Source organism: Dermacentor andersoni, chromosome 2 (genome assembly GCF_023375885.2).
Source record: "Dermacentor andersoni chromosome 2, qqDerAnde1_hic_scaffold, whole genome shotgun sequence".
NCBI classification, from domain to species: domain Eukaryota; kingdom Metazoa; phylum Arthropoda; class Arachnida; order Ixodida; family Ixodidae; genus Dermacentor; species Dermacentor andersoni.
Window position 1 is genome coordinate 46,967,741 of NC_092815.1, and position 11,504 is coordinate 46,979,244.

General features: G+C 42.0%; 3 protein-coding genes across 5 annotated transcripts in view; 2 read left to right on the forward strand and 1 right to left on the reverse strand.

The window, feature by feature from the left end:
• LOC126542649 (neprilysin-1-like) overlaps nucleotides 1–3,207 on the forward strand; it is a 54,974-nt gene extending 51,767 nt beyond the window's left edge. For all 3 annotated transcript variants that reach the window (XM_050189786.3, XM_050189787.3, XM_050189788.2), the window contains one exon: nucleotides 2,518–3,207. In XM_050189786.3, the coding sequence (XP_050045743.1) occupies nucleotides 2,518–2,623 (106 nt within the window). In that variant the 3' untranslated portion in view covers nucleotides 2,624–3,207. The remainder of the gene's footprint in view (nucleotides 1–2,517) is intronic.
• Nucleotides 3,071–10,053, reverse strand: Taf11 (TATA-box binding protein associated factor 11). The gene is made up of 4 exons (XM_050189810.3): nucleotides 9,805–10,053; nucleotides 9,163–9,538; nucleotides 5,345–5,620; nucleotides 3,071–3,286 (listed from the first exon to the last, which is right to left on the reverse strand). Exons 1-4 carry the CDS (start codon nucleotides 9,830–9,832, stop codon nucleotides 3,283–3,285), a joined length of 684 nt encoding a protein of 227 aa, XP_050045767.1. The 5' UTR covers nucleotides 9,833–10,053; the 3' UTR covers nucleotides 3,071–3,282.
• A 208-nt stretch (nucleotides 10,054–10,261) lies between these two features.
• On the forward strand, nucleotides 10,262–11,422 carry cyp33 (peptidylprolyl isomerase cyclophilin-33). The gene has a single exon (XM_050189801.3). The coding sequence runs from the start codon at nucleotides 10,470–10,472 to the stop codon at nucleotides 11,388–11,390; it is 921 nt and encodes a 306-aa protein (XP_050045758.1). The 5' UTR covers nucleotides 10,262–10,469; the 3' UTR covers nucleotides 11,391–11,422.
• The last annotated feature ends 82 nt before the right edge of the window (nucleotides 11,423–11,504 follow it).

The following is an 11,504-nucleotide window of genomic DNA, read 5'->3' on the forward strand; positions in this document are numbered from 1 at the left end:
AAGCAAATACACACCAACTGCCTACTTTCCCACTAGCTTTACTAAAACATATTGAGCCTGTTATTCAAATGTGCAGCACAATTGCAATCAGAATAGTTTCAAGCTGCAACAAATTTGAATGCCATTACTTTCATCAATGCTTTTGCCATTGACCCATTTTCAATTGTGTACACAGCGTTTTAGAGGGTTAAGTCATTTAATTTTAAACCTTGTCAAAACTCAGATCATGCTTTTTAAAACAAAGCAGAGGATGGTGCCGTGTATACCCCAAGGAACCCTCGACAGTCACCTTATTCCTGCAGCGGACTGTGTGTTATTCCTTGGCATAAAATTAGATCCTAACTAGCTAGTCATATTGCTTTTGTTAAACAAAAAGCTGCTTTCGGCATAAGAGCACTAATTAAATCACCAGCATTTTTTGCAGAACACGCATTATCTTCACATTTTACGTGCATTCATAGTCATATCGCCTATCGTATTGTTCCCTAGGGAAGCACATATCACTGTCACCTCTCGTCTATTCAACATATACAGAGCCAAGCTCTTCGCATAATTACCAGTTCTTTTTATTCTAATGCTCTCCCACTACTTCAGGCTAACTTTATTCTACCTGTATGTGGCTTGTTTATTAACAGTTAAGTATTCTTCTTTAAATTACTTAACAGCCTACTTACTAATTTGTAGACTCCAGATTACTAATTTCAACTGCACCAGGTTAGCACATAATTTCATCTTTCTACTACCTAAATGTAACCCCAACTATGAAAAAAATGGTATCCTCGCTTTCAGTGTTAAAAATATGGAATGACCTACCACATTCACTAAAAAAATATTCATCTTTGAATGCAGTCAAACATGAATTAAATGTTTTATTTTTTTGTAAATAGTTTCTGCCCGACAATACCTTGTGCTGTAGAGTTACTTTTTGATATACTGCATTTACTCGCATAATGATCGCACTTTATTTGAAAAAAAAAAATTGACGCAAATTCAGGGGTGCGATCATTATGCGGATTAAATTTCCCTTGAAAAGAAACATTTTCTTTTTCCATTCCGCGCGGAATGACAACGGGTCAACAAGCAGGTGGCTGCTGCTGTCAGTGCGAGACACCAAAACAAGAATGGCGGCCAGCGGAGCAAGCCGAATGCGCTGAACACAATTATTTTTCTTCTCACGAGTATATTATGCGCATTGAAACAGTTTCTTCCATATCATTAATGAATAATATCATTAATATCGGCAAGTTTGCAACAATAACGTAGCCATGTCCACTTTGAGGGGACAGAAACAGAGACGGGCGCGCTTAGCTGCCAGTGACATAGAAGCACATCGCGGGCATGCTGCGGAAACTGCGGCATTTGTCATAACTGCTATCCTAATACGTTTCCGCTAAGGGCGGGCAAATATCTTAGCCGTGTTACAAGTGTCAGCGTATGAATAGGGTACACTTCTAACGTATCAGTGTAAATGTGGCCACTATCATTGCCGCTCGCAATTTGTTGCGTGCCCACGAGTGCAGACGAGAAGAATCGAAAGGCGCATTTTATGTTGCTGTTGACCGAAACCATTATGAAGCCTACAAATAATAAAGCCGAGGCAAGTTTGGTTGTAGCTTTTTTGTTCATGGAAGTGCAGAAAGTGAGGAAAGGAATGAAATAGGGTATCTGCTTAAGAATGTTGGGTTCGTGCAGACCACTTGGTAAGCCTTCAGGAGTCGTTCACGTAGCATTCGACAGATGGTAAGCGCAATCATCATTAGCTAGACTTGACACACCACATATCACTACAAGTTCAGGGTGCGATCATTAAGCGAGTGCGATCATTATGCGAGTAAATACAGTATGTACTTTTTCTTTGTCACTGACCAATGTAATGCATTCGAAACATTCATTTGTGTTTCTTGTACTTTTTAAATTCTGCTGTGTTAACCCACGTCTTGTATAAAATTTTTTTAAATCAAGGGTCCCGTAGCAGTCCTTGACTTTGGGATCCTAGTCTGCATACTATCTGTACATAATCATCACTTGCTGAATGGATAATAAAATGAAACATACTCCTGCATGCATGTTAGCCCTGTGCTTTTAAAATGCTCCACTTCTATATGGTACAACCAATATGCTTAGGTATATTGAAACGTGTTACTATATACAGTGTACTTCTTCTTTATAGTCAAGGTCTTGTGCATACTTTGAGAAACTACCTGAAATCTACTTTGCAAATGCTTAACTATATTTGGTGCTATTTCTTCCACCATAACCGAGTCTTTTTTAAATGTTTCAATATGTCCATGTTTAGTACTTGTACGCACTTTGCTATATCTAATGCATGTTCCTGTATGCTGTGCCAGCTAAGCTCTGCGCAATGCACCTGTACCTCTTCAATATTGACAAAACCACCAATATTGCCACTGCCACACGAGAAACATTGTGGAACTCTCTTATACGGCTTTGCTGTAAAGGTGTCCAGCTTACACATCAACTTCTGTGTGATATGCCACCCAATACTTTTATTTACAGGGTGAATGGACCACTCATGAACTTGGATGAGTTCGCAGAGACTTTTCAATGTCCTCGTGGAAGCAAGATGAATCCAACATGGAAGGCCCCTGTGTGGGATGTCTGAAGGCCACAAGTGCTGATACTTACTATTAGGAGTTTTGCTGCTTAGATACGCAACTACCTCAGCATTTACACACACGCATACACAAGAACGACGTCCAAAGCATATAGCCTTGCAATGTTGCATATTTGTGTGCGACATTAGTGTCATGTTATAGTGACTATGCATTTCTAGCTAGAATTATTTAATTAGTGAAACGAATATAATATATATCTGCACTTCAAATGTTCTGTTCATTTCCAGCAGATTTTTACCTGAAGCCATAGCTGCCACAAAACTTAAGAGATGCATTAGGTTTTGCTAGAGTGAGATAAAACAAATTTGACTTCGCTATTGAAGTTAATAGGGCATAAAAGAGCACAATGGCCACAGGCACTTAATTCCAGGAATAGCAACATCAGAACAATCTTTTGTATATAGCAGCTAGAAACGACACATCATCCCATAACATAATCGCACCACATTCTTTTATTATTTAACTACTTTTCATTTTCATACTTCACACTTCATGAACAACTCCTGGTGATGCGGTAAAGAAATATGACAAAATGTACACAATGCAATGAATAAAATATTTTGCACATTCACACCTGTAGTCTCTGTATCTGCAGCAACAATGTTCTGTCAAGTTATCACCACGGTTCCTTTCCTGACTGCTGATGTCACCTGATAAGAAAGCAAGACAACAAAGAATATGAAAACAAAACATAATCAGCAAAAATAAACATCTAAGTAAAAGCAAACAAAGCAACTAAATTATAATATGTGACTTTTCTTCTCTACTACAGACGTCTGTGTTGATGTGCTTCTAAAGTTCAATATGTATAACTTTACATTATGCTAAACCGTGTTTACAGTGGCTGATACTAAAATACACACAGCATCTCAGGTTAAACGCAGACTTACGAGTTTTCATAATTATGCAAATTGATGAAGCTGAATATGTACAAAAGTAAGGAAAATGAATGCAGTGTATCACTAATGTACAGTGCCTACAAAGCACAGGATGAGCAAAAAATATCAATAGAAATACGTATGCCACATAAGATGACACTTCACCCCAGTAAGCCATTAATGAGGCCACCTTTAAAAGCAGGACATAAAGCTGCTTTTCAATAGGCTACTACCTCAGATAAGGAAACTAAGCACGTTATTCCACTATGTAAACATGTAAATGACAAAAGATCTAAGCAAGAAGTATTTAACAGCGTGCAAACTTTTGTGTGGAACATACATATCCTTGGCTGACACAAAACTCCGACTTTCCCACAAAGAAAAAAAGAAACACTATTTGCGATATTGGTTCAAGACTCGCAGAAAACACTGATGCTAGATTGTGAATACTTTCTGAAGAAAGCAAGCACGGTTTATGAGATGAATCAACAAATTCAAATAAGTTATTGTGTTATTCAGATTACTGAGGAATTGCATAACCATACTCGGCTTCAAGTGAAAAGTGAAAATAAAGAATGCAGTCCTTAAAAATAAGCTTTTTCTGCAGGTGCAACTTGATTAAACACACCTCAGAATGTTATAAGTGCTTCGTGAGCAAATGTTGCTTGCATTAAACTTTAAAATAAGTTTGTGTGCTGCACACACCCTGAAGGTCCAAGGCCATAATTTTTACTACAGAGTGCATCAACCCTGATTACAATGTACAATTGTGCTTAGCAAACCAGACCAGCAGAGCTTTGCACCAATTTGCTGGATTCGAGATGCACAATATGCGAGTAGTTAGAGCTATATAGACATGCAGACCCTACGATTTCTTCACACTTAGTGGTCTGGTGGTGACACTTGGTGGTTAATGTCCTCACACAAACAACCTTTTTCATGAGCGGCCATGCCAATGCTTGCACTGGTGGTGCTTGGTTTTAACAGCACGCAGAATAACATTTTTTGACAGTACTTGTCAATGTACATGTTGTGAGCGTAAAAGTCGGAATTATACAGATTGAGTACTATGTTTCATTATATGTACACAAGAGTGCAGCTGATATAGTTTCAGTGTCCTTCGTAACTTTGGCAACACTGCATGCAAATGTGAAGTGCGTGTAATCGGGAGCACCAAAGCACAGCACGGAAGCAGCAGGTAACTTCTGCTTGCCTAGAGTGAAATCCATTCGTCACACTATTCACTTTGTGATCCACATGCAGTTCACTCTTTCAAAAATTTATAAACTGCAAGCATGAGACAGGGAAATGACACACAATGGTTTTAGATAAATGAGAATAGTGTACAAAGGAACCATGCAAGGTGTACAGCAAAAATATTTGCTCTTTTTCCTTTCTCTCTTTGTTTTTCTTCTTTTTTTGACATGGTTGTTAGTAGTATATCTCTTACCTGTATGCATTCTCCTCGCCAAAGCGACAACAGATAAGGGATAAGAAAATTAGCAACAGGACACCACTGATTAGTCACCAAGCAATAAGCATAAAAGACAGAGGCGGCAGAAGGAAACCAGCACGAAGACAAAGAATTACAATATTAGATACTTATCACTTAAACATTTAAGGCTGAGAGCACAAGTCAGTCAACTTTCGAGACAAGCTTGGTTGTATTAAATATTTCTCAAGCAGATACAGATAAGTTGAGCAGAGGGGAAAAGATGAATCTACAAGAAGCCGAAGAGGCATGTGAATACAAAATGCGGCAACTCAATAGGCAGGAAGACTACGACACAGAGCAAGAAAACAATGCACAGCATCACTTAGCACAGGTACCTGAGAACACAGGCAGGCCGCTTGCGTCCATTGGGGATAAAGCCACGGGCCCTGAGACGACGAACAGCTTCGCGCAAGTGCTTTGGCTGTAGAGGCCCAGTCTCTCCTTGCTTCTCAAGAACGTCAAGTGCCTCTTCCACTACTTCACCCACAAACACTTTTGCAATGCCAGACACTGCAATAACCACATTTTGCGAGACCGAGCAACCTGTGAGTGACTGCACCAGTCGCTTCACTGCTGCTTTCGGAAATGCTGAACGCCGGTACATCTCATACCTGTGTGAAAAGATAGGAATGAACTGTAGCTGCAACACTCGGACTATGGCATGAAAACTGCTATTGGAAGTGTAAACAAATATGAATTAGTTGAGTTTGATACCCATACCCCACTGGCACTTTTCAACAACTAACAAGTCAATCTCCTTTGAAATTATCAAACTCTGTCAAGTAAAAGTGGGTTGTATCACTACTACATGGCAAACTCAACAACCACTAAAGTATTTGTGTGTTTGTGCACCTTATTGTACTTCTATGTCTAATTAAGTGTGCTGCCATTTAAGAATTTTCATTGCGGTATGGTTTTTAAATGTTGTACTGCAATTATGTACTGTGTATGCCGTTCTATATACTGTTGTTCAATTTGCATATTTTTAACAGATTGTCACTGGTTTTGTTTGAGCACTCTTGAAACATTGAGGCTGCTGGCTACAGTGTTTCGTTATGGCATGAGAATGGCTCTTATTGTTTCTGTAAAAAATTATTTTTGCAAGGTAGATAGTTTTTTGTTACCTTTCTTTTAACGTGTTATTTACAGTACACTCATGTAAACAAGCTGTTGATGTGGGCACACACTTGTTGCTCAAATGCCTTCAAGATCTTCATAGATTTTTATGCCAACTCGTAAAGTATTGACAGCTGTTGAAGCTACTGTAGCAATGCCTACTTCACCATTGAATCGATAGACTATTGGTATGAAGGCCTTTCAAATGCCCATGTGGCACCGATAAAAGACATTGTGGAAGTTCCCAGCAGAGAGCCCAAGGCAATCTTCCACCTAGATTCATCTCAAAATGTAAAATTTCGGTACCTAAGCAAACTAGCAGTTTGCTTTTATAACACATTCCCTCACACTAGTAAGAGGTCACAAGTGGTACAACATACCTTCAACGAAGCCATGGGTACAATGTAACAGTGCTAGTAAACAAGGAACAATATTACCATGATAATGGGGCCTGCAAATGCTGTCTAGAACACACAATGATAAAATATCATCCACTATACTTGCAATACAGTGGAAGAAAATGATAGTGGCATTAAAGAAATATTGACAAAAAATGTTTGCCTCACTTTTCTTACTTTGCTAAACAACTGCCAACTCTGTAACGGCAATTTGAGGCCATAATTCCTTCAACACACAACAAGTAATGAATTATAAGATGACCAATTCAACATGCACACAAACTGTAGCACAGCTTCAGATATGTTGGACAGGGCCCATTTGCGTATGACAAAATTGAAAGTGCAGGTCACGTGCCATCACAGCTGCATGGTCATTCAGCTTGGTGTTATGGCTGCAAGCCGCACCGCGATCATCTTGCTGAAAGCTTTAAAATTGGAGAATAGGGAGACAAGGTAAGAAGGGCTCCCTGTGTCCCGAGAAAAGTGATGGCAGAAGACCATGCTTACCGAACATTGAATGTGAAAAAGCACACAGTAAAAGAGGCATGACAGGTGTGGTATGCATACAGTTTAGTGCAACACAATCATTGTGTGGCTCGAAAACAATGCACCAGAAAGACTGACACCAGGAAGTGATATCTCAATTTTCATTACGCGTGACTGAACCCTGCCCAACATGCTTGAAGCTCCACCCTGTTTGTCATGTGTTTTAAATTAGTCATATTTAATGGCGAGATAATTCATGATCTCGAGCATTCAAGGTGGTGAGGTCTCATATTGTCGTTATGTAGTTGGGAGCTATTTAACAAAGCTGTAAAAGCCAGAGACAATATTACTGATTCAGTACTCCATTAACGTCACTGTCATTAAAATGGAAACTTATTTTATCATTACAAAATAGAATTCATAAAAGGTGACAGTCATAACTAAATGGCCATGCAAACACAATTTCCTGTTAATTATAATCCAATGACAAGTACACTACAGAATTCGTCATAAGCATGTGCCTGCAGCTACCGGGCCTGCAGGCCTGTACCTACCAGGCCTGTGCCTGCAGATACAGTCACCAACATCATGTGACACTGAATACAATAGAGTTCGCTCAAGCAATAGAGTTACCTTCTCGTTAAAATATTTGTACTGCTTTCATTACCATTGTGTAATATTATGAACACTGTCAGGAAAATGACTGTAGGTACTTCAACTATGCCACAAAGCCTGAGCTTCAGGAAAGGTTAAAGCATATCGTGGTTTGTCAAGCTTTACTAGAAAAATGTTATCAAAAGAAACGAGCAGCAACAGAAAGTGGTGATGGACAGAATCAACTGTGCACGCAACTGACTGCACCTTTACAACTTCACTTGTTTTACTATATCCATAGAGCTAAAATCTAGATGTCAGTAACCATATAAAAAACGAATGATGCTATGCGCACTACAGAGCGTGCTCCTGCTGGAAAAGGCTGGGTGCAACCCGTTGGCGATAGAATGGGCCTAAGTTTCGTGCTAAGTTTCATGCTATGACAGATGAATACACTGTTGGGCCAAAAAAGGAAAATAAAGACTTGGGAGGGAGAGTACGGAACGACATACTGAGTCCCAAGTCTTTATTCTCATTTTTTGACGCAACAATGCATTCATAAGATCCCAACCAACTCGCCCAGCAACAAGTTCTACTTGAGTACTATGACAGGAAGTGGCGCGACTCCCTTTATCATTGTTCAACGAGATGTACTCACTCTTGCTGACGTTCCAAGGTTGAAGCACTATGTTTGAAGGTTAGCGATACAATGCTGGCGGCTGAGCAAATTTCTGCATCCTCGAAGTGCTGGTAACACGTACAGACTGTTGCAGCAACGGTCCACGTACATAGCCACACCGACTCATTCCATTCCTCAATATTCTAGTAACAATTTTTGCAGCCTACTACTGCACACGTCTTCAATCCACATGATTCAAACCAGCATGATTGGAGCGCAGTGCAATAGCGAAAACTCAGTTGCCTTTCAGACAGCTGATCGCGAATAAGCAAGGTAGAAACGGTAATGGTTTCGTATTGGTGCACTGTTGCCGAGGCAACATGCAGCACCCTGCCGAAAGCGCCATCGAACAGCTCTGCGAGAAAGGTCAATAAACGAGAAGCACGTCCGATTGGGCTTTTTAAACAAATCTGTGGGCTACCGTCCAATGCTTGCATCAGTGGTTACGTAAATTTTATGTTAGGAAATTGTAATAAAAACAGATTGGAATAGTTTTACGTTATAGGGCCCCAGACTTGGAATTCTTGGTGAGTGTACGTTTCAATAGGCAAATTACTGTACGGACGAAATGACGAGCCTTACATAGGATGTGACAGCATTAAATCCGTGCGGCACCTGCGTGTCGTGCACCCAGCCATTTCCAGCATGGGCACACTCTGTAGTGCACATAGCGTCATCCATAAAAAATTGCTTAGTTACCCAGCACAGTATTGTACGGCCTTCTTAGCCAACAATACTATGTTGCTATAAGCTCTAAATATGAAATGCTAACAACCCCTATCTTGTACAGGTAGGGTGAGTGTGAGATACCACCGCTGTTTAGTGCATGTTGTTCGCTGATCAGGACAATATTAATAAATAAACAGGGGGGAAACAGCACCTGTTCAACTGCGCTTCCGAGAAATTGGATACGAGAACCTGCATCTTCTCGCGTTCTTCTTCCTCAATCTGCTCTCGCGTCTTGCTAGGCGCCGGCTGGCTGTCTGAGCCACCGGCAGCGCCTTCGACTCTCCGCGAAGCAAGGCTTGGACCCGGGGTGTGACTGACAGACTCTTCGAGCATCTGAAGAGTGATTTCATTGTCTGGAGAGTCTGGTGCCTTTGGCTCATCTAGATCGTGGTCTTGCTCATGATCATGTTCATTATCATGGTCATGATCATGTTCAGCGTCGTCCTGGTCGAGTTCCGCTTCATGGTCATCAACGTTGGCAGCGTTGTCCTTAGCGTCCTCATCGCTCTTCACCTGAGACAGGTCACCTGATAAAGGAGACACACAACGAAGAACACTGAAACGCTATAAGTCCAAAGGCTAGAGCAGGACTAAATGAATCGTCGCTCTATATATCGTTCCTCGGCCGGAGCACGACCCGCAAAAATGCGACACACAATGCGTTGCTGACAGCTCGAAGAGAGAGCACCTACGCAAAGCAACTCGCAGCATGAAACAAGCGCAGACGTCACGCTTCACGACGGATCGCCCGGTTACCTAAATATCATTCCAAGCGAAAAACAGGCGTTTTTACCTGTGGTGTCGTCGGGAAACGTTGACATCTTGTGCGTCAGCGGCAACAGCCAAGAAACTACGCAATGGTTGTCACAACCAAAGTACAAACAAATGAAAGAGTTTGCAAGCACCGATTAACGACATAGAAGATGCACAGCGTGAAACACGTGAAAAGCGCTACAGCTCAGAAACCACGTCAAAAGCGACAAATAGCCCCGATACCATCACAGATGCGCCATGTTGTTGTGATGCGCTAGCGACGCTAGTAGTGGAGGGGCTTTAGTAGTAGAGGCCAGTAATATATGACTTACCTTACTGTTCTTCCTAAACGACAACAAAAAGCAAATATTTCTATGATGTTTCAGTGTTTATAACGTATTAATGTAACAAACAAATGTTATCCTTTAATTCTAACGCGGTCAACAGACGGTACATGTGATACATAAACCGATTAATTAGCGGTCTGTCCAATGTTGGTGAGGCAACCAGGCAACCCTGAGCTTGTTTATGTCGACAGTTGTTGGCGGTTGCAAAAACGTGTGTGAATCTAGTAGTGGTACCGTTATGTTTCTCGTCTCAAGTAAGTCTTGATAGTTCGTGCTGTGTTTGAGAAGTACGAGGTGTGTGTTGCAGGAAAACTTTGCTGCGGACTACCAGTACGGAACGTAAACATCGTACTTGGCAATGGCGACGACGTCGAAACGTATTGTTTACGTTGGCGGACTGGCAGAGGAAGTCGACGAAAAGGTGCTGCACGCGGCTTTTATACCGTTCGGCGACTTGGTGGATGTTCAGATTCCACTCGATTACGAAACTGAGAAGCACCGCGGTTTCGCGTTTGTCGAGTTTGAGAGCGCGGAAGACGCCGCGGCGGCCATCGACAATATGAACGATTCGGAGCTATTTGGCAGAACCATCCGCGTGAACATTGCTAAGCCGATGAAAATCAAGGAGGGTTCCACGAGAGCAGTGTGGTCCGAGGACAGCTGGTTGCGGCAGCACGCTGGCGAAACTCTCAACACCAAGGAAGGCGACGAAGACTCGAAGGAAGGTGACGAAGCTGACGCTCAGAGCGACGAGAAGGAGTCCGGCGACAAGGCGAAGAAGGTGACCAATCCTCAGGTCTACCTGGACATCAGCGTGGATGGACAAGAGATTGGAAGAGTCCGCATCATACTGTACAAAGACGTGGTGCCTCGCACGGCGGAGAACTTCCGTTGCTTGTGTACGCACGAGAGGGGCTTCGGTTTCATCAAAAGCACCTTCCACCGCATAATTCCCGGATTCATGTGCCAAGGCGGAGACATCACCAACCACAACGGCACCGGCGGTAGGTCGATTTATGGCCGAAAGTTCGACGACGAGAACTTCGAGCTAAAGCACACGGGTCCGGGAATGCTGTCCATGGCGAATTCGGGTCCCAACAGCAACAGCTCGCAGTTTTTTCTGACCACAGCCAAAACGGATTGGCTGGACGGGAAGCACGTGGTGTTTGGACAGGTCATCAGTGGCATGGAAGTTGTCAGAAAGATGGAAACGTATGGCTCGCCATCGGGCAAGGTATCCAAAAAGGTTGAAATTTCCAACAGTGGCGAATACACGTAGCTCTAGCTTAATAAAGTGTTTGTGTCTGTTTACCCAGTACGTGCCGTATTTTCACAACACTTCTTACTCCATTCTGCAATTCTCACCGAAACAGGAATGAATATCTTCCGCCCG

What these genes read in the sequence shown, in the direction of transcription:
- Taf11 (XM_050189810.3), bottom strand. Translation starts at nt 9,832, where the DNA reads ATGTCAACGTTTCCCGACGACACCACAG. An exon ending in GTTTCCCGACGACACCACAG is followed by an intron (nt 9,539 to 9,804) that starts GTAAAAACGCCT and finishes CTCCTTTATCAG; the next exon opens with GTGACCTGTCTCAGGTGAAG. An exon ending in TCGGAAGCGCAGTTGAACAG is followed by an intron (nt 5,621 to 9,162) that starts GTGCTGTTTCCC and finishes CTTTTCACACAG; the next exon opens with GTATGAGATGTACCGGCGTT.
- cyp33 (XM_050189801.3), top strand. Translation starts at nt 10,470, where the DNA reads ATGGCGACGACGTCGAAACGTATTGTTTACGTTGGCGGACTGGCAGAG.